At 36.9% G+C, this 26,440-nt stretch overlaps 2 protein-coding genes across 3 annotated transcripts; both read right to left on the reverse strand.

Annotated features, from left to right (window-relative positions):
* Positions 1 to 5,267: 5,267 nt before the first annotated feature.
* On the reverse strand, positions 5,268 to 9,912 carry LOC117577594 (triple functional domain protein-like). 2 transcript variants are annotated; one of them, XR_007954509.1, is made up of 4 exons: positions 9,447 to 9,912; positions 6,496 to 6,735; positions 5,739 to 6,413; positions 5,268 to 5,615 (listed from the first exon to the last, which is right to left on the reverse strand). XR_007954509.1 is itself a non-coding variant. In XM_034262441.2 (3 exons), the coding sequence occupies exons 1-3, from the start codon at positions 9,885 to 9,887 to the stop codon at positions 5,826 to 5,828; spliced, it is 1,269 nt and encodes a 422-aa protein (XP_034118332.1). In that variant the 5' UTR covers positions 9,888 to 9,912; the 3' UTR covers positions 5,268 to 5,825. The 2 variants fall into 2 exon arrangements, 1 of the variants encoding a protein (XP_034118332.1); XM_034262441.2 differs by having other exon boundaries at positions 5,268 to 6,413.
* Positions 9,913 to 24,595: 14,683 nt separating this feature from the next.
* LOC117577595 (uncharacterized) lies at positions 24,596 to 25,698 on the reverse strand. The gene has a single exon (XM_034262442.2). The coding sequence runs from the start codon at positions 25,407 to 25,409 to the stop codon at positions 25,134 to 25,136; it is 276 nt and encodes a 91-aa protein (XP_034118333.1). The 5' UTR covers positions 25,410 to 25,698; the 3' UTR covers positions 24,596 to 25,133.
* Between the last annotated feature and the right edge of the window lie 742 nt (positions 25,699 to 26,440).

Below are 26,440 nucleotides of genomic sequence, written 5' to 3' on the forward strand. Positions count from 1 at the left end.
TAACCTTCCCCCCTCTCTCTCTCTCTCACTCTCTCTTTAAATACATATATGTATGTATATTTAGCTATGCATACACATAGAGCCACTGTGCAAAGTTGTTGCGTGTAACTTTTTGCTGCTTAGCTTAGCTTGTGTTATCCCAAGCAAGCATGCCAGGGCTGCAGCGCGTTGAGGGATGCATTTGCAGCGAGCACCTTATATGAAAGAGAGAGAGAGAAAGTGAAGATGCATGCTTGGCAGCTGCCCTGCAGCGTCTGCCTCTATTATGGCTAATCAGCCAACGGGATGGAAAAGCCAGCGCCCTAAATAGCAGCTGCAGCTGGATTTGGGGCATCAATTGCTCCAACACAGCGCGTCCAGTGCGATAGCTTATCGATTTTAATCGATCTGGATAGGTGACATAATGTATTTTGCATTTGACTATCGGTTGATCAGAGTTTTCCCATCTTGAATAAAAGCAAACTCCCCATGCAAATTAAATGCATGTTATCGATAATTATGTATATCGATTGCTTCTACGGTTACATAATGAAGCCATGCTGCTCAGGCAACATGGTATTTAAAAACTTTATTCAAAATAATGTTGCTATCAATCGATTATTCACATTCAATTCATCGATAACTGTTACCGATTCTTGTTATCGATGCATAATGATCTCATGATTATTATTGACAAATTGTGTTGCATATAAATGTAAGTATAAACTAATTATTGATTAATCGAAGATTATCGATAACTATATCGATTGTTGTAATTGATGCATGACGAACTCATGCTACCCAGAGATTTATATCTAATTATGTTGCTGCTTATAAAGGTAAAAATAAACTAATTGTCGATTAATCGCAAGTTATCGATAAACATGTCGACTGTTGCTATCGATGGAAGAAAAGCTTAAGCTATCCAGACATAGTTATTTACAAATTGTATCTGCAAATAATGTTGCAATAATTGATTGATGAATAACTCTCGATTTATCGATAACCATATCGATTAATCTTATTGTTACACAGTTAACTTATGCTGCCAACACAATAATATTTATAAATTTAGCTGGCAAATAGAATGTTGCTATGTATTACACAGTACTTGCTACTCCCCCCCACTGCAACTGTCGATATATTATCGATACTTCCAGTTTTTGCTCTCTTGACAGTTTATCAATACTTAATCTGTAATAAATGTAAGTTTTATGTACATATGTGTGCTTTAATGTTTGTCGAATTTGTCCCACAAACTTTGCGCAATGACAAAGCATTCCAATGTCGATATATTATCGATAAGTCAAACTTGCGTGGCCACAACTGTAAATATATACACACAAACACACACACACACACACATGTAGTCGTTGTAGCACACACATTGACCAAAAGTGGAAAGTCATCACAATTTTGAGGCGTCAAGTTTTGCTATTGTTGCAAGTGCGTGTGGCAGGCAGCGGGAACAAGGGAGAAAGTGGCAGGATGAAAGTGACAAAGGAATGCACACGGCATGGCAATCTTTCCCTCTCTCTCTCACCTTCTCTCACCCTCACCCTCTCCTGGGAACGCAACCAAATAGAAATTGCTGTTGTGCGATTTTCATTTGGTTCACGCTGCGCAGCGTTGTTCTCTTCTCTCCCTTCATCATTCTCCTCCCTTCCGTTTCTTCTACTTTCAGCTTATCTTGCTTCACTCTTCTACTCTTCACCTCTACTTTTATTTTTATTGTTTTTGCTGCTGTTGTTGTCGGTTGGCAACAGCCGCAATTGCAATGGAAAGAGCTCCTAGTCCATTTGCTGTTATTGTTTTAACGACATGCCGCCGCCCAACATTTTGCATCGCAGATTTCTGTCTATTGTATGACCATTTTGATAATCACACACACTCACACTTGCAAACGTTCTTCATGGTCATTGAAATCGTGTTCACATGCTCCCAAAAGTGCACTACTGCATTTAAAACGCAGACGCTTTGATTTGACTGCTTTGATAACTTCGATGTAGGCATTTTAATTGATCAATTAGCAATGCTCAGCAACTTAAAGAGTTGGTTTATCAGGTATAGCTTCGTATTGAAATTCCATGAACGTACGTAGCACGTAAACGCAATACGTATACGTAATAATCATAAGAAGTACGTATACGTAATAAGTATAAGCAATACGTATACGTAATACATATAAGTAATACGTAATACGAATAAGCAATACGTATGCGTACTACGAATAAGCTGTACGTTACGTAATACATATGATCAATACGTATACGTAATACATATAATCAATACGTACACGTAATGCATACAATCAATACGTATACGTAATACATATTATCAATACGTATACATATTATGCATGGGTAATACGTACACGTAATACACATGGGCAATACGTATACGTAATACATATAAGCAATACGTATACGCAATACTCATAAGAAGTACGTGTAAGTAAAACATATAATCAGTACGTATTATGCATGCATTATAATACGTATACGTAGTTTGCATTAGTAATACGTATACGTAATACTCATAAGCAATACGTATACGTATTATGCATGGGTAATACGTATACGTAATACGCATGGGCAATACGTATACGTAATACGCATAGGAAATAAGTATACGTAATGCGTAATAATACTATTTACTTATACTAACTATAATCAGCTGAAGCCTGCATATTTAGTTTAATACATGTAGAATATTAACTAAAAATATACATACATGAGTAAATAAATATAATTTTTAAAAAATCCGAAACTATTTTTGTGGTATAGCATTTAAAGTCTACAGAACATTAAAGAACAAAACAAGTAAGAAAGCTATAGTCGAGTGAGTAAGATTCTCGCCATATATAATATTTTCATGAAAAACAAATGTTGTTCTCTTTGAAACTATAGAAAATTTCCAATCTAATTTACCAAGTTTCTCAGCAGAGCATATACTACCAATAAATTTTCTTTTCTATTTTGAATTTAAATTGAAAATTTAGTATTTATTTATGTGTATTTATTTTAAGACGCTTCACAGCACACTTGAATAGTTTTTTGCTTATGAATTCAATTTCATGTTAGCTTAATTATATCTACAGCTAAGCTAACTTAACTTCTTTATCATTAACTCGACTATTCATCTTCAGTTAAGGTTAAATATGTTACCTACTGTCTCGTGTCGTGTCGTGTCACGACCTCAAGCGCAGCGCTAATCTACTGTCATCACTGTCGCTGAACTTGTGGCTTACACGCTGCTTGTTTGCTGTTGTTGTTCTTGTTGTAATCCACAAGATGCTCGTACTATTTTCCATGCTGAGCTGCTCCAGTTTCTAGATCTCTGGCAAAAGTGACTTTGTCAACTTCTTCAAACTTCGCACTATACGTTTTTTTTTTCCTTTCGTTTCGTTACGTTTCGGAGTGAGGAGAGGGAGGAGAGAGGAGAGAGGAGAGAGAGAGAAGAAAGTACTTGAGGGTGTAAGTACTAAATACTAAACGAAATATATTTGTTTCAGGGGCTTTTAAGCGCGCTTAAAATAGTTGTACATACTTGTTGTTTCTTCGCGTCACATTTGTTGTTGTTGTTGTTGTTGCAGCTGCACCTGCAGTGGCAGCCAGTGGTTGCAGCAGGCAACCGACAGCAGCAACATATCGTTAGACAACAACTCAAAATATTTATGAAGATGCCAAGGCAAAGTTTTTGGTGGCAGCTACACGAAAACTTGTCGAAACAATCTGCAGGGCAATGTCAGGCAGTCACTTACCACCACACAACATCCCCTCTCTCCACCCCCTCTAGCATCTCTCCTTCACACTTCCCATCGCCCCTTTGTTGGCTCACCCTTTGCAAGTCGACAGAATACTATCATCATTTTGTTGAAGAAACTTTCGGACATGTGTATTAGTGTGGGCCACAAAACACATTGCGTATGAGCAATGTGTGTGAGGGTGTGTGTATGTGTGTGTGTGGTGTGGTTGTGTCTCTGTCTGTGTGTGTTGGTGGCAGCAAATTTGAAATTTATGCACAAGTTGCAGGTCAACTGACAAACAAGCACATAAATCAATTCATCGACTGCCAGGCATTCCACACACTCACACACACACACCTAGACACCCCCCCCCCCCCCCCCACACACACACACACGCGCGCCCACACAGACTTTATCAAGTGGCTGCTTGTGTGTATTTTGTCACAGCTTCAAGGCGCAATTATTGAGTTTTTGCATCAACAACAATATCAAAAGCAGAACTTAATATTATACATATATACATATATATATATAACTTTATATATATATATATATACTGTGCTGTGGTCAGACGTAGTCGATTGAATGTGGTTTTCGTTCAACTCTTGCAAATTGCTGCTGATTATTAACATTATATAGTATATGACAAACAAAAAGTTGAGCAAGTCTTCGCATCAATAATTTCATCAAAACCACAGCAACTATCTAAAGCTTTATAAAAATACCAAAATGAAATGAACAAATGAGCAAATAATAATATTTTGTTGATTAATAAAGAATTCTAAAATTATGAAATAATAACTACATATATTCACAGAGAGAAATAATGTAGATTGAAAAGTAGATTGCAAATTTTGATTTAAAAAAATCTTTAAACAAGATTTTGTTCTTCAATCATAGTTTTAAGATTAAAAAATCTAAAAGATAAACGCCCAACTAAATATATATAAAAAACTTTATAGATCTTTTATTTTTGTTTTATTTTAAATAGTCTTCATTTTAGAACGTTTGACGTTAATTTAAGATTTTGCCTTCTTGGTTGAAATTTAAGAAATTTTCGATTCTTATAAAAACATTATAAACTTTTACTTCAAGATTGGACAATCTAGAATTTTTGTTGAATTTTAATCTTAAGCTTAAAACTTGATTCATTTTTGACATCATATAATCTTGATTCAAAATTTTAGTAACGATTAAGATAACATTATTTTATGAACAGACAAAATGCAAGCAATGTTGTTTCATTTTCAAGAAATTGTGTTTGAAATATATAATTTTATTAAAAGTAAAAAGTCAAGTTTTCTAATATTTCTTTTTTATTAAAGTAAGGAACTAAAAATTATTTGTAAAAGTTGTACAAATTATTTGAAGTAACAAAATCCAAATTGACTACAAAAGTTATACAATTGTAATAAAATTACAATTACAATACAAATTACAAACAAAACGAATCCAAATTGATTTCTTGCAGCAATTCTAATTATTGCATTTTCTTAACACAGCAAATAATAAAATTAAATTTAATAAATTGCCAACTAAACTTAAATGATGTTAACAAACAAAGGAAAACATAGCCTGAATTGAATTCATTATTTCAATAAAATCACAATAACAATAATTGTCTTAAAATTAAAAGTACTAGGTTTCTTTTAAAGCTACGAAACATAATTCTTTAATAGATAAGCAACAAGAACAAAATGTTTAAAGAGCTATTTTCATTGCGTGAAATTTCGACAACGACTCAAAGTGAAGGGTGCATGAAGTGCGTCATTGCTGAGTAATATTTTGTTGGTCGCTGCTGCCTTTGTTATTTATTTTTATCGCCCTTTGTTTGCTGTGCAGCTTCCGAAGCTGAATTTGGAGCACAGTGTGAGCGTGATGGCGAGTGCTGGGAGAGAAAGAGAAGGGGAGATTGGAGGTTATTCCATTATTTACATATGCCTTTGATTTATGTCATAAACTCTTGCGTAACATTTTATTAAAAATTTAATTGCCTGTTATGGCATTTTACCCATCCATTTTATCAGCCACCTGGCAGCAGATTCACTCAGCGAAAGAGAGAGACAGAGAGAGAGAGAGACCAAGAGAGAGCGGGACATCAATACCATGTGCTGTGTGTGGAATCTGTAGATCTGTGTGTCCGCCACTTTCTTGCAATCTCCAGCGCTTTTCGTCCCATCGTACTTGTGCCATCAACTGCAGTTGCCTCATCGATGGCTGCCATTGCACCTTGATCGGAGAATCTTTTTGTACTCTCTATTGTTTCATCGTCTTCTTCTTTTTTGACTATTCCATTTGCCACTTTTGTTTGCGTTTCTTTTCCTTCCTTCGACTGCCGCTTATCACAGCTATCATCACAGGTTTTTGTTGTTGTTGTTGTTGTTTGTTCATCGTTCAGCAATTTGTGCATTATCGTCTCCCATTTGTCGAGCGTTGCCGACTGCTGGCAAATGAATTCGCATTCGTGCAACTTATCGCATAACACAAACGACTTCGCTTTGGCCACAAAACACACATCGGGCAGCACGAATTTGCCCCGCACCAAGTGTTTGCGTCCCTTTCGCTCTGTATACACGATGCAGATGTTGAACACAAACAATTTGCTCTGATATGTGCGACGCAACAACCCATCGTGCATCTGAAACTCGCCTACCATAATGAAATTTGCCTCGCTCAGCACATTAAACTGAAAGTACAGAGAGAGAGAGAGAGAGAGAGAGAGAGAGAGTTTGTTAATGTCATTCTTCGTTTTTGTCTCTAAATATTACCGCATTAAAGTGCTTGATATCATTTAGCTGATCCACTTGATTCGCCCTCTCGAGCAGCTCGCGAAGTCGCTTCTCCAATCGACACGTCAACTCAAACATTCGCTTCGATATCAGCTGGCGATGCGCAAAGAAAGTCGTAATCAATCGATCCAACAGCAGCGGATATTTGGTTATACGCTGCACGGGCTTCAGCAGGAAACTTCGAATGCCCAGCGGATCGCCGAGCGTGATTTGCAGGCGCTGTCAACACAGAATAGATTAAAGTTGAACTCTTAATAAAGCGATTAAATGAGCTACAAATTTTGGGTACACATTGAAAGAGCTGAGATTGAAAGAAACACAGAAAACACTTTGAGTATTGACTTGCTGAGACCCTTTCATTATTATTAGCTTAGCTAAAGTTAATCTCCGATGAAGTGACTTCACTAGACAAATCTGCGATTGTAAGAACTGCGATTGACAAGCAAAACATTTCGAAACTTCGAATGCCCAGCGGATCGCCGAGCGTGATTTGCAGGCGCTGTCAACACAGAATAGATTAAAGTAGAACTCTTAATAAAGCAATCCAATGAGCCACAAATTTTGGGTACACATTGAAAGAGCTGTGATTGACAGAAACATAGAAAACACTTTGAGTATTGACTTGCTGAGACCCTTTCATTATTATTAACTGAGCAAAAGTTAATCTCCGATGAAGTGACTTCACTAGACAAATCTGCGATTGTAAGAACTGCGATTGACAAGCAAAACATTTCCACTATGAACTAGCTGAGACCCTTCCATTGTCATTTGGAAACTTCGAATGCCCAGCGGATCGCCAAGCGTGATTTGCAGGCGCTGTCAACACAGAATAGATTAAAGTTGAACTCTTAATAAAGCAATTCAATGAGCCACAAATTTTGGGTATACATTGAAAGAGCTGAGATTGACAGAAACATAGAAAACACTTTGAATATTGACTTCCTGAGACCCTTTCATTATTATTAGCTCAGCTAAAGTTAATCTTCGATGAAGTGACTTCACTAGACAGAACTGCGATTGTAAGAACTGCGATTAACAAGCAAAACATTTCGACTATTAACTAGCTGAGACCCTTCCATTGTCATTTGGAAACTTCAAATGCCCAGAATAGATTAAAGTTTAAAGTTTTTCAATAAAGCAATGCAATTAGCCACTAATTTAGTGTGCACTTTAAAAGAGCTGAGATTGGCAGAAACACAGAAACACATCGATAAACTGATTTCAACATTCAAAAATTGAATGAACTAAGATTAGCAGAAACATAGAAAACACTTTGACTATTGATTTACAGAAACCCTCTCATTATTATTCGCAAACTCCGGTTGCCCAGCGAACTGCTAAGCTCGGTTTGAAGAGTCCATAAAGTGACTCCAATAAACAACAAATTTAAAGAACTAAGATTAGCAAAAACTTGCTGAAACCCTTTCATTATTATTTGGAAACTCCGAATGCCTTACGAAGCGCTGTCATCGCAACAAATTAAAGTTAATCCAGGATAAAGTGACTTCTCTAAATAGAAAATTGAATGAACTGAGATTGACAAACAAAACATTTCAACTATTGAAAAAACGACACGCCAGATGCCTAGGACTATATTGGACTATAGACGTGCTAAGACCCTTTCATTATTTTTTGAATCTTCGCTGCGCGTTGAGTTAATACTCGATAAAGCGACTCCGACTTGTCAAAAATGTTGTGTGAAGCGTAAAATAGCTAGACTATTGACTTGCAAAGGCCCTTTTAGGATTATCGAGCAACGCCAGATGCCCAGGAAATAAATAACAATTCGACTATTGACTGGCAGAGACCCTTTCAATATGATCGGAAAACGCCGGATGCCCAACAAAGTACTAAACGTGATCAGAACAAGTTAAAGTTAACAGTCGACACAAAAGCGAAAAAAAAATGAGATTGGCGCAAAAAAAAATTATTTGATTATTGACTTTCACAGACCCTTTTGGTCTTTATTAGCATTAAATTGAGTGAAATGAAATCCAGCTATGTTTTACTTGAAAGACTGAGCTTTATTTAAAATTGTTATACAATATTGCGTTTGATTTTTATAGATCAAAAGATAACCCATTAATACTTGGTAATAATGCAATATTATGCGGTGCAACATTTAATGGCTTAAGCTAAAAACTAAACTATGACTAATCTGTACATCTTATAAATCTTAAATAGTATAAGGAAACAGAAACTTGGATAGTATTTGTTTTCGTATTTTTTCTCTCGAAATTCGAGTGAATTTCAACAATGCAAAAATTGCATTTGCTATTTTTTCGAAATACTTATATTAGTTAAGGTATTATCTACGACTCTAAAACGAAATCTTAAATGTTTCTATAGTAGATATGTAAACAACTCAACTAATTATAGATAGACACGTACTTCCTTCGAAGTCTATTCAGAGCATTTTGTTTATTTTTGGCAAAAGCAAATGCGATTAATTTGCGCTTTGCGAAACTCGGCGAAACTTGGCGAAAATCAGTGCGAACCCCTTTCCCCTCCCCCTTTCCTGTGGGCTGAAGCTAAAAATGGCCGCTTCTACTTGTGACGTCACAGTTTCGAGGCTTACGTCTTAGTAGCGCTCCCTCTCTCCCTCTCTCTCTCGCTCTCTTTTGACGTAAGCTTACGTAAGTTGAGCTGCGGCTTAAAGTTGCCTCTCTCTCTCTCTCTCTGTCTCTCTCTCTCTCTCTCAGCCCTTTGCACCTTCCACGCCGCAGGCAACACGCAATTCGTTGCCGACCGCGTGTCAATCGCCAGCTTTCAATTTAATTAAAGAAAGCGCGTGGCGAAAGCCAACAACAACAACAACAGCTACAACGTAACGTGAATTGCGTATTCAATTAAATTTAAATTGAAAATTAAATTTTTTCTTTTTTCAGCAGGTTGTTAAGTGTTGAGTGTTGCAAGTTTCGCCCACTTACCTTAAAGTACAATTCGTGCGTATCGTAAAGCCGCAGACTCTCCCGTTGACTGGCAGTGTAGAGCACATAGCAATTGAAATGTCCGCGCTCGATGAGCGTCAACCAACGCTCAAGCAGCACATCCAACTCCTGACGATGCTGCAGCATCAGCGGCAACAACTTATGCCGATGCAATGCCGCAATCTGTGTCACATTCGAGAGCAACACATGCTGCTGCCCCCTCAGACCTTCGGGGAGCTCCGATTCGGGTTGAAAGATGGGTGTGTAACGGCCGATGCCATTAGCCAGATCCTCGCAATATTGTTGCTCCGTCGACAGCAGCTCATCGAACACATAACGTCCAAGCTGTTCGGCGTAACGAATGCCACAGCTTGAGATGCTCCTACTGCTGCTGCTGCTGCTCGTTGAGTGTGTGGTGGGAGTACTGAAACTGCGTTGCATGCTTTTGCGACAATGCGAGGCACCAAACTGCTGGCACCGTAAGAATCCGCAGCGTTCGCGTTCTCAGCGTTTGACTCACAATGCAGCGCAGCTGTTTTTTTTTTTTTTTTTTTCTGTTTTGCGGTTCATCATCCGTTGTTGCTGCTGTTGCATCATCAACATAATAAGTCCGAAAGCTAGAGTGTGCTCGACTGTGAAATATACCAAATTAATTCAACTGCAAAAAATACTAAATTATATCAAAAGCTATATTTGGTATATTGACTAGTACATTAACGCAAGTAAGAAAGTTGGAGTAGATACTCATCGACTATCACTTTTAAAGAAAAGCAAAACAATCTAGTATATTTTGTACTTCATATTATATTTGAAATGTAGTACTAGGTCCTTGGTATATTTTGGTATAAATATATGTATATATACGATATATATTTGTTTTGTACACTGTATATAAAATGCACTCAATTATAGTAATGTTATCTTATTGGTATATGGTATTTTTTAAATGTTATTTATATATTTTTTAAATACTGGAAATGGTATATCGGTATATGGTAGAGATATATGGTATATTTTAAATGGTATGTTTTGGTATTTTTGTCGGTATGTCAATTTGGTATTTTTTATATTCGAATAATACTGCTCATTCGGTATATAAAATATACCATATTAATATACTGGAAATGGTATATTGGTATATGATAGTGATATATGGTATATTTTAAATGGTATGTAATGGTATTTTGTCGGTATGTTAATTTGGTATATTTTATATCGAATAATACTCTTCATTCGGTATATAAAATATACCATATTAATATACTGGAAATGGTATATCGGTATATGGTAGAGATATATGGTATATTTTAAATGTGTAGTAGTAGTTGTATAGCACATGGTATATTTTTAGTATTTTTTGGCGGTATATTTGTCATATTTAATACCGAATGTGAAATGTTAAATATCTTACACCGAATTATACCTTTGACGCTGATCATGAATACATAGTATACAGTTAATGCTGTCGAAGATGCCTCCTTCTGTCAGTTACAAAGTTGTAATACCCTTCCACCTTATGGGCAGCGGGTATAATGAGTATTTGCGTTGAGTCAGCTAAAAGGCCTGGCGACCGATGCCGTCGACCATAATAATAGCAGTATCTCCATAGTCCCAACATTGCAATTAAATTTTAATTACACTTTGAGCGCGCAACATGCTAACAAGTTGCCAACTGCATTCTTCTTGCGCTTGCCGCTTGCTGCTTGCCGCTTGCCACGTTCTCCGTTCTCCGTTGCCTAGCTGCACTTTTAATGACAATTTATCGTCTGGAATCGCCAACGTAGCCGGACATCAGTTCGTGCCTCGTACTGTGTCCAGTCTAAATTAGCCACGCGTTGCACAGTGGAAATAACAACAGAGAACTAAAAAGTAACTAAAAAAAACAAAATCTAAGTAAGCTACACTAATTGTGAAATGTCAATAGAATTTAAATAACTTTATCGCTGTTTATTTTTAAAGGCATTTGCGGTTAGGCAACATAATCAAATTATTACTCAACGCTGCGAATGAATTGCAAATAAATAAACAGCTCTCAAATATCGTTTATTTGCTCTCTCTCTCAAAACCAAATTCAAACTCAAATTCATTTCGATTTGTTTTCCAACATTATGTTTCTATTAATTTGAAGTTTTTGTCAACACAATTTGTGAAGCATACTTTTCGGGGCAATCCATTTTCAAATATGAAATAATATATCAAATTTGTGTAAATTTTTTTATTTAAAAAAAAAAATAATTAAAGCTTTCTTACTCATTAGTATTTCTGTTCAACATAATGCAATTGATTTTCTTTTCCATGAAAACATAAGTCATAATAATGTAATGCTTATTGTATTGCATATTTCACAATTTAAATTAGAAATATTTTAATACTTATGTATTTATAAGTTCAGATTATAATGCACATAGTTTACATATATGATATCAATTTTTGTTGAAGTAAAAAAAAAAAGGTTATCTTAAGTCTAATGGAATTCAAATTATCTTGCATTTTGTGAAACAACAAAATCACAAAAAGTAAATCTCTTATTATTTCGATCGAAATTACAACTTGTTCCACTGTGTGTTGCTGCTGTTGTTGCACCTGCATACGGATCGTATGCGCAATAAATAAATCAGCCGTAATTAAAAGCGTCCAGCAAAGTTACCAAAAGGCTCTCTCTCTCTCTTTCGACCATTTTGCCAAGCAGGACTTTCTGCCTAGCTCTTTCCTCTTTTCCCCTCTCTCTCTCTCTTCTCCCCAATTCACCATCATCGTCTCAACTGTCATGCTGAATTTGCCTTTACCTCGCCGCTGCTCCTCGCGAGCCTTTATTCAGGCGTATCCTTGGCACACAACTCCCAGCTATAAATTACTTTATGTTCCAGGAATTTGCCACACACACACACACACACACACACGAGCACACACCAAAACGAACGGAAAAGAGACCGAAGCGAAATAAAAGCGAAACAACAACTAAAAAATGGTATAAATTCATATTTCTGTTTTGGCCTGGCAGGGAATCTAGGCATAGATAACGCTGCCAGAACCCAAAAAATAAAAACTCAAAAAAATGGGAAAACACAGAGAGAAAAAAAAAAAGAAAACAGAAATCCGGCAAAACGCCAAAAGGCCAAACGCGTTCCATAAATTGCGCTATGAAAGCGCCCCGAGGGGACAACTGGAAGACAAGCTGATTGTGTTCTAACAGATACCGAGTGTTGAGAGTTTGGGATAAACCAAAAAAAAAAAAAGAAGAAAGACACAGAAAAAAAAAAAAGTTGGAGTAAGAGAAAGATATGAAATGAAAGCGAGAGAATGATATAGTGTCGCTTGCTTCTAAAGCGCAATATCTTTCAAATCAGCTTAAGATTAAAACGAGACTAATATATGTACATTAATTAAAGACAATTCCAATCAACTGTGTTAACTAAAGTTTCAAGCTTATTCATTGGAGATTGAACGATATTTTGTAGGTGGAAATCAAAACAAATATATGAGTTCAAGTCAATGAAGATCAACGATGTAAAATCAACATCTGTAGACTTAATTAAGTGATTTTTAATAATCATTATGTTTAGCACAATATTTCATCACTTAACTGTGAAATAATTTAAGATGTGTTGTATTATTTTTATTGATATTGTAAATCAATTTATGTGTAGTGTCTCAATTTTTTCATTTCCAACAAATTTAATTTAACAAATACTTTTATGTTGTGTTTAAAGTTGCATCGCTTAACTCAGAAATAATTAAAGATTTCTGTAGTTTCTCATTAATATTTTTATTGAATTCAATTCATTTCGTTTTTTTTAAGACACAAAATTTGACATCATATTATTATGCAAATTGTATTTCAAATTTTATTATTCAATTCAGAAACAATTAAAAAATAATGTACGTTGAAGTTTTGATTAATAAGTTTAATCAATTTTGGGATATAAATAGGAAATAATAGAGATCAATTTAACTTGTTTTATTTTCACTCAAAATAACTCGATTAATATATAGTAAATATTTGTTCAACATCACAAAATGGATAGAAGCAAACATTATTTTCTATTGATTTGATTAATATATATAAATATTTTTGCAAGCTTACAAAAATGTTGAAAAGCACATTAAAGCAACTTGCCTGCAGCTTAAAGCCTTAAGGAGAACGCAACAAATTGTGTTGAATGTACAATTAGCTGTAGCTCAATCTCAATGCTGGCAACTTTTAAGCGATGCCTGATGCAGCATTAATGCGGGCTAAAACGTGCCACGCCCATGCCTGGCAAAATGAAATGCAGCTTTTCAGATGTGTTGCACATGCAACATGCTTCGCGGCGGGCCGCTGAAATGCCAACCAGACACAGTTGGGGCTAAGTGGGCAAGTACTGTTATTTTCCCAGCCCGCTTCAGCAGATTGCCTGTCAGCGCACACACACACACACAAACACACACACACACACTTGGAGCTTGGCACGTAGTCGAGCTCAAGTTCAGTGGTGTAATGGGAAAGATGTTGATGGAAGATGCTAGATGGACTACGACGACGACGACGAGCAGTTGCTGCTTCGTCACTTAGTTTGCCATTTCGCTGCCAGCTTAGTTTAATGTACTTTCCCTTCACCCTCTCCCCTCCTCGTCACGCCACAGACACCATCTTCATTTTGGTCTAAAGTGTTTTGCCCTGCGCTTGATTGACATGATATGATGACAGGCGTGTGCGGGCGCAGTTATTTCTAGCTCTCTTTCTCACCCACTTACCACTCCCTCTCCCTCCCTCTCTCTCTAGCTGGCTAGATCGATATGGACGCTGGCCGCTTGCTCAAGTCGAGACCCAAAAAAATGGAGGCGTTGCTGCCGTTGACATTTGACTCTACCCAAATCTCAGGCAAGCGCAGAACAACGGGCGGTGACTGCCCAAGGCAGGCTTTTATTAATTGACTTTTTCGCAACAAGAAAGATCTCACGCAATGTTAAAGTACTCTTATCTCTTATCTTAGGCAACTCCTTTAGAATTTAGAGGGAAAGCAACTTTCAAACTTTCAAATATGAACAAACAAAAAACTATAACATACGAGTACAATCTACGCATTGAGAACCCGATTAAGTTATGCTAATACAATTTGTAACTAATTATAATTGTATGCTTAAGGTTTATGGCTTAAAATACTGTTCCATTTCTATTTCATTGCTTTTTTAATTGATTGATTTCCAAGAAGGTTTACTCCTCATTTAGTATATAAATTATACCATATTAATATACTGGAAATAGTATATCGGTATATGGTAGTGATATATGGTATATTTTAAATGGTATGTTTTGGGATTTTTGTCGGTATGTTAATTTGGTATATTTTTTATCGAATAATACTCTTCATTCGGTATATAAAATATACCATATTAACATACTGGAAATGGTATATCGGTATATGGTATATTTTAAATGTGTAGTAGTAGTAGTATAGCACATGGTATATTTTTAGTATTATTTGGCGGTATATTTGTCATATTTATTACCGAATGAGAAAACCGATTAAATTATGGTAATACAATTTGTAACTAATTATAATTGCATGCTTAAGGTTTATGGCTTAAAATACTGTTCCATTTCCATTTCATTGCTCTTTTAATTGATTGATTTCCAAGAAGGTTTAAATATACTTTTTTTATTTATGTATAAAATACGACACTTGAGTTTCAAGAGTGTTCCATTTCATTAAACAAATGTGGTCATCTCCATTTGCTTCTGTGTTCAAATACTAGTCCATTCCATTTTGTTCCATTCTTAACTACTTAATTTGATGCGAGTTTCACTAATTTATGCATTACATTAAAAATTTAATTATGACAAATAAAGATTGTGAGATAGTGTTCCATTCCAGTTCGTTTCACTTAAATTTAAAACACTTGAAGCGATTCTAGTCAGTTGTAGGCGGAAATGAGCATATTTATACGTAAACAACAATTTATTTTTTTTTGTCGTTTCATTCCATTTTGTTGCTTGTTGTTTTAATATATTTAGTGTTGATAAATGGCATAGATTTTACTTGAATTACACAGGATGCCTCTAATGAGCTTTAAAACAGAGTTTGAAAAGTGTTTCAATTCAATTTGTTCCTCTCTATACTTAGTGTGATATTCAGATATAGCTGAATATAAGCATATTTCTACGCTAATATGAACTATTTTGCTCAAGCGACGTTCCATTCCATATCGTTTCGTATTTATATATTAGATATATTAAGTTGTTTCATTCCATTTCATCGTTCCATTCCATTTCGTTCCATATTTTTTTTATTGGATATATAATGATGCATATCGATATTGTTTCACTATCACGTTTCATTCCATTTTGTACCATATTATGCCTCTACATTTTGACCAGCGAAGTTCCATTCCATATCGTTTCATATTTATTTATTAGATATATTAAGTCACATATCTATAATTAGATCGCCATGAGATGCTTCCAATTCTTGGCTGAGCAGTCGTTTCTTTCCATTTTGTTCCACATGAAGCCTTTTTCGATGTTTTCCATTTTGTTTCATATTTATTTATGAGATACATTATGGTGCATATCTATATTATTTAATATCACTATAAGATGCCTGTAAATCTTTACTGAACAGTCGTTTCATTCCATTTCATCGTTCCATTCCATTTCGTTCCATATTTTTTATTGAATATATAATGATGCATATCAATATTATATCACTATCACGTTTCATTCCATTTTGTACCAAATGATGTGTCGACATTTTTACCAGCGACGTTCCATTCCATATCGTTTCATATATATATATTAGATATATTAAGTTACATATCTATAATTAGATCACTATACGATGCTTGCTTTCCATTTTGTTCCACATGAAGCCTTTTTCGATGCTTTCCATTTTGTTTCATATTTATTTATTAGATATATTATGTTTTATATTTATATTATATCTCTATAAAATGCCTATAAGTCTTTACTGATCAGTCGTTTCATTCTATTTCATCATTCCAATCCATTTCATTCCATATTTTTTTATTGCATATATAATGATGCATATCGATGGAACGAAACTATCACGTTTCATTCCATTTTGTACCAAATGATGCCTCTACATTTTTACCATAGCAGATGGCGATTGCTCATGCTGTTCAACAGCTGTGGCTAATGGCAGCTAATGTATTACTAACTCGTTGCTGGGATGCATTTGCTCAGCGCTAAACATCAAACAGTTTGCTTAGCTTGTAATTTCGATTAAAGGATTTGCATGCATATCTTATAGTAGTTGTTGTTGTTGTTGTTCATGGTGCTGTTGCTGTTGCTGTTGCTACTGCTGTTGATTAAACATAATTTATGTTTGGTCCAAGTGGCGACCATTAGCGCTTGGGTTTGCCCGGTCTGCCAACGCATCGCCAGCTGCATGATAAATGTGCCGCATTAGCGCGCCATCGCGTTGAACAATAAATTCCCTCCTGCGAGGAGGAGCGAAATGTCGTGGAAGAGAGGGAGACAGGGAGAGGGGGAGGTAACGGAGACATTGACCGGTCGGTTGCAAGTGGCCGGCTGATCGGACGCTTCGGTTAATTTCGCTGCGGGAATTTTAAATCATCTTTAAATTAGGGTCATGCAAACTCAATAAACCAAATGCGGAAGTGTGCAATGAATGGGGGCGAGGAATGCGCTTCAAGAGTGTCTGTGTGTGTGTGTGTATGGTAGCAACAACTCAATTAGCGGCACACACACACAGAGAGAAAGAGAGAGAGTCAGAGCAATCGCCATTGCCAGTGAATGCGCCACACACATTTGCCACAATTTGGCAAACAAATCACGTAGAAGCTGCTGCTGCTGCTGTTGCTTCCCTTCTCTCTCTCTCTCTCTCTTTCTCTCTGTCTCCTTCCTATTTCGCTTTCTCCTCTTTCACATTTCTTCGTATGCTGTCACTTTATATAGCTTCGCTTCTTATATCGACTCGCAGCTTGCTTTGCTTTTGTTATTTCATTTTAGCTGATTTTTACCATCCTCCGCGTGCAACGAGAATAACTGAATTTGTCCCGTTAGTTATCTGGCTGTGTGTGCGACTGTGCGCGAGTGTGTGTGTGTGTGTGTGTGTGTGACCCCATCAAAAATACTCGTAATATAATACCATAAATTAGTTAGATTTGGGTGAGGACACAAGTTACGTAGACACTATATCTCATACCTGCTGCCGTTCTCGTTTGTCAACGTAAATTGCACGCGCCCTAAGCTGAACCGCCCACAAATAGCTACACATTCGTCGTTCCATTCCATTGTTCCGTTTATTTTTAGATGTATCACATCTAAGCTAGTTCGCCTTTGCACTCTTTGATAAGCTGCTCTTTGTACTGTTTACTATTTGTCAACCAAATTGAGTAAACAAGAAAGGAATAGCGAAAATATCGTTTCATTCCAATTTGTTTCTCAGTTTGCTATTTGGTTTTTATGACATTACCGAAATATTCCATTTAAAATATCGTTATATTCCAATTTCATTCTCAGATTGAATGATATTTGACATTATCGAAATGTTTTATTCCAAAACGATTCACTGTTGTGTACATTCATCGTTCCATTCCATTGTTCCGTTTATTTTTAGATGTATCACATCTAAGCTAGTTCGCCTTTGCACTCTTTGATAAGCTGCTCTTTGTACTGATTACTATTTGTCAACCAAATTGAGTAAACAAGAAAGGAATAGCGAAAATATCGTTTCATTCCAATTTGTTTCTCAGTTTGCTATTTGGTTTTTATGACATTACCGAAATATTCCATTTAAAATATCGTTATATTCCAATTTCATTCTCAGATTGAATGATATTTGACATTATCGAAATGTTTTATTCTAAAACGGTTCACTGTTGTGTACATTCGTCGTTCCATTCCATTGTTCCGTTTATTTTTAGATGTATCACATCTAAGAGAGTTCGCCTTTGCACTCTTTGATAAGCTGCTCTTTGTACTGTTTACTGTTTGTCAACCAAATTGAGTAAACAAGAAAGGAATAGCGAAAATATCGTTTCATTCCAATTTGTTTCTCAGTTTGAGTGAAATTTGCTATTTGGTTTTTACGACATTACCGAACAGTTTCATTTAAAATATCATTTCATTCCGATTTGTTTCATTCCAAAACGTTGCGCTGTTATGTACATTCGTCGTTCCATTCCATTGTTCCGCCCATTTTCAGCTCAACTATTTGGCCTTTGCAGATTGTTCGTCAGTCAAATTGAGAAAAGCGGAAAGGCAATTTATCGTTTCATTCCAATTTGTTTCTCTTCCGGAGTTCCTTTTACCATTTGTTTCACTCATTTTGTGGAAATCAGTTTAAAATTGCTGTTTATTGTTCCATTCTATTGTGGTTCACTCAGTTTTCACAACTGTTTCATTCCATATTTTGCAAAACCATTCAATTGCTGAGTTTCATTCCAAAACATTCCACTATGCTTTCGAATGCAACTGATTCATTCCATGATTCTTCTTTTTATTAAGATTGAAGCTGTTATGCGATGGCAACAGTTTAATTCCATGTTTCTTCTGTCCATATAGATTGCAGCTGTTGTGCGCTGGCAACTGTGTTTCATTCCATTCTGTTGCATAGTTTGACATTTAATCCTGTATAAGTTTATTATAGCGCTGCATTTCCATTTCATTCCATGCTTAACTATTCCTTTGTATCGAGCACACATTCTCTCCCTGTCTTTCCCTCTCTCTCTCTCTCTCTCTGTCTCTCTCTCTCTCTCTATTGTTATTGCTGTCGAAAAATTTCCATTTGCTTAATTTCGCTTGGCACCGAAAAATGTAAAATGTAAATTTCCCGTTGGGTTCGCTGCAATTTTAAATGCTCTGCTTATCGCATCGTTTCACTTGTCCCTCTCTCTCTCTCTCTCGCTTTCTGATGATGCTTCCTGTCTGTTGGTTCTGGACTAGAGTCTACCATCTCATTCTCTCTCTCTTTCTAGCGCAGTCTGCGCTAAGTTTTGTGTCGTTTGCATAGTTTATGCATATGCATGAGTTTTTGGCAAACGCCAAAAGTATGGGCAAAGATGTGTGGCCAAAAAAGGACTGAGAGAGAAGAGAGAGGAGAGAGAGGAGCGTTCTGATGCCACGTCTACATGGCACAAGAAAATTATCGACACTTAAAATGTTGCAAGCATCGCTGGTTTGCTTTCTCTCTCTCTCTCTCGCTCTCGCACTCTGTGTGTGTCCTGCAAAGGATTTCGAGCCTGACGCTTATGTAAGCTTAATGTTTATGCAGCTTATGCTTCATAAATTCGCCGCCAACAAGGGAGGCAGCTAGGGGAGGGGTTAGAGGGGAGACAGAAGACGGTGGCAGGTCTGATGTCTTTGTCTTCCGGTGCGATGGCCGCCATTTTGTGCGCTTTTGCTTCAACTTCCGCTGCGCTGTGCCATTTGTTTATTGCCAGTTTTCATTGCTTCATTTTGGAAGACTCTCCTCACCACCTCCCTTTCCCCTGTCGCACGTTTCCTTTGACTCTGTGTGTGTGTGTATTTTTATTTCCCGCTCTCACAGCACGGGCTGATGAAAATATTTTTACGACAAGTTTTTCGCAAAAAGATTTGCAACATTTGCAGAAAGCAAAAGCATCAACGGAAGTTCTGCGAATCAGCGCAAAATGAGCGCAGCGGGTGGCCGCAACATGAGGGACGAAGAGAAGGGGGCAGCTCAAATGAAACGCACATTTTGGCCATAAAACGCTTAACGCTGCTATGCAGCTACCCCCACCTTCCCCCCCTCTCGATGCTCATCATCATCGTTCGAGTCTCGTTTTGTGCCCGGGGTAACATCCGGAAGTTGTCATGTTTTATGTTTACATCAGCGCCAGAAGCAACAGCGGAAGCAGCAAAGGCAAGTGCCAAGCACGTGAGTGGAAGCAGTGGCAGGGGCAGGGACATATGGTTATGCAACAGCAAAAGTTACACACATACTATATATATACATACATATGTATGTATGTTTGTTTATCTCGCAGTTGCTCATGAATTTTGCATGCGGCAGCTGAATTGCAAAATTATAATTAGGCAACTGAAACGGAAACTGAAACTGAAACTGAGCTTGTTACAGCCAAACACACACGACCAGGTCAAAGGGCAATAAGTTCCCTATCTCTCTCACTCTCACTCCTCAATATCCCTCTTCGTATTTTGCCTTGTGCACTGCTCTTTCTATTTCTGTTACGCAGTCCACGCACGTTCGCACATAAAGTTCATTTTATTAGCTGACGTTTCTCCATCCTCTTTGCTCTCGTTCTCCCCTCTCTCTCTCCCTCTCACTCTTTCTATCTTGCTTGCCAGTGATTCGTTTTTGCATTCTGCTGCCATTTCTAATCTTGTGCTTGATGCGCACTCCAAATGCACAGTGTGACCAGCTCGCTGATTTCAAAATGCACTTTATGCAAGAAACTCAAGAAACTTCATTAACACAAATACCAATTTTGATGCACTTTTAATAGTTTCTTAATACAACTGGGACAATTCAAATGTAATTTCAAGTTTTTAACTCTTAAAATGTGAAGCCAATTACATTTCACTTTTATTTTACATTTCTTCTAGCAACAAAACTTAGCAGTTCCTGTCTTAGTTTGGTCACACTGTTTTTAACTCTTTTACTCTTAATTGTTAAGCAAATTGTCTAAAATTTGGTAAAGCTGTGACTTGTTATGAAGACGCAAGCTAATTGTGAAAATTTTCCATTTCTTCTAGCAACAAAACTCAGCAGGTTTTGCCTTAGTTTGGTCACACTTTTTTTTACTCTAAAGTGTAAATTAAATTGTCTGAAATATTGTAGAGCTTTTACTTTTTGAAAAATGTGAAAATTTTCAATTTGTCAGCAGCACTTTCCTTAAGTTGGTCACACTTTTCAATTCTACAACTCTTAAATGTTAAGCAAATTGTTTAAAATGTTGTTGAGCTGTAACTTTTAATCAAAATGCAAGCCAATTTTTAAAACTTTTCAAATTTCTTCTACAAAAAAATCTCAACAGTTCTTTGCATAGTTTGGTCACACTGTTTCCGTCGCGTGCCTGATTAGCAAATGGTAAAATTTTCCTTTAGCATTCGGCTTTTTCACAGCTGCCAAAGGTTTTTTTTTTTTTGGTAATAACTTTTAGTTGAGGTGCCACGCCCCGTTTTGCGTTTGTCGTTAGGCAGGCGGCAAATAAATATTCAATTGCAAATTGCCTGACAGCTTCGAAAAGAGTCTCAGGACTAAGAAGGGAACAGGAGGAGGAGGAGGAGGAGAGGAGGGGAATGTGTGTGGCCAGGTAAAGAGCTGGCGCCGACAAAATGGACGCGTTCAAATTGCAAATTGCGCTCGTTTACAAGCGAAATAAATGCGAGCTCGCGCCCCGCCATTAGGCCAGCTCCCTTTCCCTTTGCCCCGCCCCGCTCCGCCCCTCTCGAGGCTAAACAAGGTGGTTAGAAAAATGAAACGTCGTGCCGCAAAAGACAAGTTGTTGGCAACCATTTTTGTGTGTTGCGTGAAAGTTCGCATAATTAGATAAACAGCAGCAAGAGCAAGAACAAAAGCAACAGCAGCAGCGCAAAGTCTAGCCAAGCCCCCGCAATAAAAGCCCCTCCCCTTCCCTCTTCGACTCACTCACTTACTTACTTACTGGTTAATCCTGGCCAGACGTCACAACAAGCTGCTGACAGATGACGCGTCATAAAAGCAGCGACGTCAACAATGCGCCACCAAATGTCTGAGGTTAGGAAAGGTGAACGAGCAAGCACCTGGGAACCACACAGAAACAGAGAGAGAGAAAGAGGTGGAGGGAAAGAGGGGAGGAAAGCGAGGACACAACATGCAATTATACGCAATCAACATAAATCATTCAAATTGCCACAAAAAAGCGAAATGTACACTTTGAATGTGGTCGAGCAACGAACGTTTTGGAATCGAGCTGAAGCAAGTAAGAAACCTACAATCGAGTGTCCTCGACTATGAGATACCTACTACGCATTTTGAGTAAAAGCAAATCATTGGGGAAAATATACAAAATGCTATATTTGATGTTACATAACATTGTCTGTGCGGTATTATTCTTATTGTATTTTTCGTATAATATACTAAACTATATACGGCTATATTTGATATATTTTTAGTATTTTTGTGGTATATTATGATATGCAAAATTGGTATATGTACAATACCCTAGAGCGTAGAATATACCAGATTGTCAGTGCGGCATTATTCTTATTGTATTATTCTTATAATAAACCAAACTACATACCAACGGCTACATTTGGTATATTTGTAGTATTTTGTGGTATGTAAAATATGTCATATTGTCAGTGTGGTATTATTCTTAAATATACTAAATTAATATACTACAAAAATACTAAAAATATACCAAAGGCTTTATTTGGTGTATTAATATATTTTTGGTATATGTACAATATACTGCAGAGTGAAAAATATACCAAATTTTCAGCCAAGCTATCATAAATACTGCAGTTATTATTGTCTGTACCAAAAATAGCATCTCCAGTTTCAGACATACGCTTGTTATTCGATTTGTATCGATTTTAGGGAGCGGAAGTGGGCGTGGCACAAATTTGAAACAAACTTGATCTGAGTGTAAACATAAAAAGTGCAAATGAAAAAGAATGATAGTTCTATCTTGTAAAGTCTCCAAGATCTGGGTGTTCATACGGATGGACAGACAGGCAGACAGACGGACGGACATGGCTATATCGCCTCAGATGATCAAGAATATATATACTTTATAGAGTAGAATATGGGTCCCTCTGCCTATCACATTCACTTCATGGAGGCACAAATTTATAATACCCTTCTACCCTATGGGTAGCGGGTATAAAAAGAGGAGCAGCTGAAGCTGAACCGAGCAAGTAGACTGTGAAGAGGTGAACGGTGGAGCAGGAGGTGAGGGGGAAGCTAATTTGCAATTGAAATGCCTAAGCCAAGACAAATTTTGTGCGTACGCCAACTCAGAGGCACGGCAAGGTAGCAACAGAGAAAAGAGAGAGCAAAAAAAAAAAAAAAAAACGAAGGGACAGCAAAGGACAGGAAAGGACAACACACTGGGACCGCATTACGCATACGCCGCGTTGTCAACAATTTTCAGCTGTGTAGCGTGCGTGTTTCTCTGTGTGTATGGGTGTGTGTGTGTGTGTGTGTGCCTTCCGAGTCTGACAAATGCGACAACGGCACGTGAGCCACAAGGCCAAGCCTGTCCAGGCAAATGTCAATGTCGGCATAACAACATTTTATTCAAGCAACAAGAGGCACAAGAAACATACACCTTCCGCTCTCTCTCAGTCTCCCTCCCGCATCGCAAGGCAGCAAAAATGTGCTCTTTGGTAATCTATCTAACTATCTGCATCCAAGTATGCGAAACAATTTCTTAAAGACAGGCGACAGCATCTTGTATTCAATTTAAATCGTTCGAAACGAATTCTTTAAAAGTGAATTTAAAAAAAAAAAAAACATTATAGAAAGTATACAAAAGAAAAATCAGTCTATCTAAACTCTTTAAAGTAATGAGTGAAAACCTTGAAAAATATGCATTAAATAAATTTATATTTGATTTTAACAAAAAAAAAAGTAAGAAAGATATTTGCTACAAATTTTGAATAAAAGCAAAATGGTGAAGTATTAATCTTATAATATACCAAATTCATATACAACAAATATACTAACCTAGGCTATATTTGGTATGTTGAAATGGTACTACAATCAAAATATACTAGAAAGTATTTAGCATACTAGATGACGGTATTATTGTCATAGTATTCCTTTAAATATATATCGGAAAAATACAAAAATATACCGAATGCTATATTTGGTATATTTATATATACAAAACATGCCAAATTGTCAATGCGGTATTATTCTTAATGTATTATTCTTACAATATACCGAATTAATATACCGCATATATACTAAAAATATACACCAACGTCTATATTTGGTATGTTGATATACTACTTTATTCAAAATATACCACAGAGTACAAAATATACCCGATTGCAGTTGACTTTTTTGCCATACAAAACAATTTCTTTTGACCTGATCGTAACCAAATTTCCTGTAGTTATTGTTGATCAAGAATATATGCATCCTTCAGTTAAAAAATAGTAGTAAATACCACACATAAATAAAACAAACGAGGTTCAGAGTTAGTCAAGTGGCTCAACAGTGAATGTACATTATATATTTTGTTGGAATACAAATGTACATGCGAAATTTAATATCGAAACAATCGTGATCATCGTCGGTGTTGTGTTTTTAGTGTTCGCAAAATTGAAAGCTTGAACTATGAATTTGAAAAATTTGACAAGAGAGCGAAATGCAAGGAAAGAGCCCAAAATGGTGGAAGGGAAAGGGAGTGGAAGGGATTTAAAGGAAGGAAATCGGGGAATGGAAATGGGGAAAGGGAAAAGGGAAAAGGGATCTAGGAAGTGGGAAGTAGGACAGGGTTATGTTTTAGGGCAAATGGGAATGACTGTTTTTTTCTTCCTTACGTTTGTTTTGGAAACTATTGTCTTTTTTTTCTCGATTTTTGTTTTTTTTTTTGTTTTGGTTGCGTTTTTCATTTTTGTACTTCTTCGTCTGGTTGAATTGTCGTATTGTTGGTGGATTGTGTGTGTGAGCGGTTGGCTGGTTGGTTGGATGAATGGAAAATCAACGTGCTCCTCTCACTCGTGTGTTCCGAGACCGTCTTTCAATCATACAGCTGCGGCTCCTCCTCCTGATCCTCGACATCGACATCAACGGGCGGACCAAAGATGTGGGTGAACGTCAGCTGCGTGTATGCGATGACAGCCGAGGGACACAAGCCCAACGCCTCCTCGAGCGTTACCCATTTGGAGATCTCGTCGCCGGGACAGACGACATGCATGTAGACAATCTCATCGATCACCGCATGGCTGATTATCGCCATCGGACTGCTGCTGCCATTCGCATTGGTCAAGGTTGTTGGATTCAGATTGATAACCATCTTCAAGTCAAGTCGAGTCCAGTCGAGCTAGAGCCAAGCCAAAGTTCTATCCAAAGGAATGATGTTTTTTCTCTCTCTCTCTCTCTCTCTCTTGCCACTCGCTGGGTGTTATGTGGTGAGTGGGTGCCTCTTGCTGCACTCACACACACACACACATACAGAGACACACACACACACACGCACACACAAATCTGGTTGTGAATTTGAGTTGCTTGCTGTTTTTCAATGTTCAGACTTTATTTGTTGTATTTTGTTTAGATGTTGAGTCAAACACATTCACCCAGCCTGACACTGCCCAGCAAAGGCAACTCAGCTAGCTAAACTGAGTTTCCGAATTATCATTTCAATTCATGTTGTTGAGCTGAATTTTGAGGACACTTTCTGTCTTCCGAATATTCGAACAATTTCTTGACTCGCATGCAAAGAGATCGGATTCTTTTATACTTCCAATTCATTCTGAATACATACATTCCCATTTAAGCGATTCTCATTTCTGTTTACTCATCTGTCTATTCATTCTCATAACTAGGCTGACTCCTGTTAATTAATTCTACTGTTTGTGTTCGTTTTCTTGCTGTTCATTTCGCCTGTCGATTGCTGTATTTTCATTCTCCTGTCAATCAATCCTGTCAATCAATCCTGTCGATCGATCCTCTCAATTGATTCTTCTGCCTAATAATTCTCTAATGGTAATCGATTCTCATTTCTGTTTATTTGACTATACTTATGACTTATGACTTGGTAAAATACGTATCAATTTTTCTGATCTGTTTCTTGATTCTCCAATCAATCGATTCAATTGTCTATTAGGAAAATGCTCCTAAACTAATCTTTCTCACATATATAAATTCCATTTCCTGTTCATTTTCTTACTTAGTTACTGCTAATTATTCTCTTGTTTGTTTTGTCTTTTCACTCTGCTGTCGATCGATCGATCATCCATTCTATTTATTTCTCTATCGATAAATTCTTGTGATTGTCAATTCATTCCCATTCTTTACTCATTCTGCTATCCCCCTATTTTTATCTAC

Source organism: Drosophila albomicans, chromosome X, assembly GCF_009650485.2.
Source record: "Drosophila albomicans strain 15112-1751.03 chromosome X, ASM965048v2, whole genome shotgun sequence".
NCBI lineage: Eukaryota > Metazoa > Arthropoda > Insecta > Diptera > Drosophilidae > Drosophila > Drosophila albomicans.

What these genes read in the sequence shown, in the direction of transcription:
- LOC117577594 (XM_034262441.2), bottom strand. Translation starts at nt 9,887, where the DNA reads ATGCAACGCAGTTTCAGTACTCCCACCACACACTCAACGAGCAGCAGC. An exon ending in CGCACGAATTGTACTTTAAG is followed by an intron (nt 6,736 to 9,446) that starts GTAAGTGGGCGA and finishes CTGTGTTGACAG; the next exon opens with CGCCTGCAAATCACGCTCGG. An exon ending in ATATCAAGCACTTTAATGCG is followed by an intron (nt 6,414 to 6,495) that starts GTAATATTTAGA and finishes CTGTACTTTCAG; the next exon opens with TTTAATGTGCTGAGCGAGGC.
- LOC117577595 (XM_034262442.2), bottom strand. Translation starts at nt 25,409, where the DNA reads ATGGTTATCAATCTGAATCCAACAACCTTGACCAATGCGAATGGCAGC.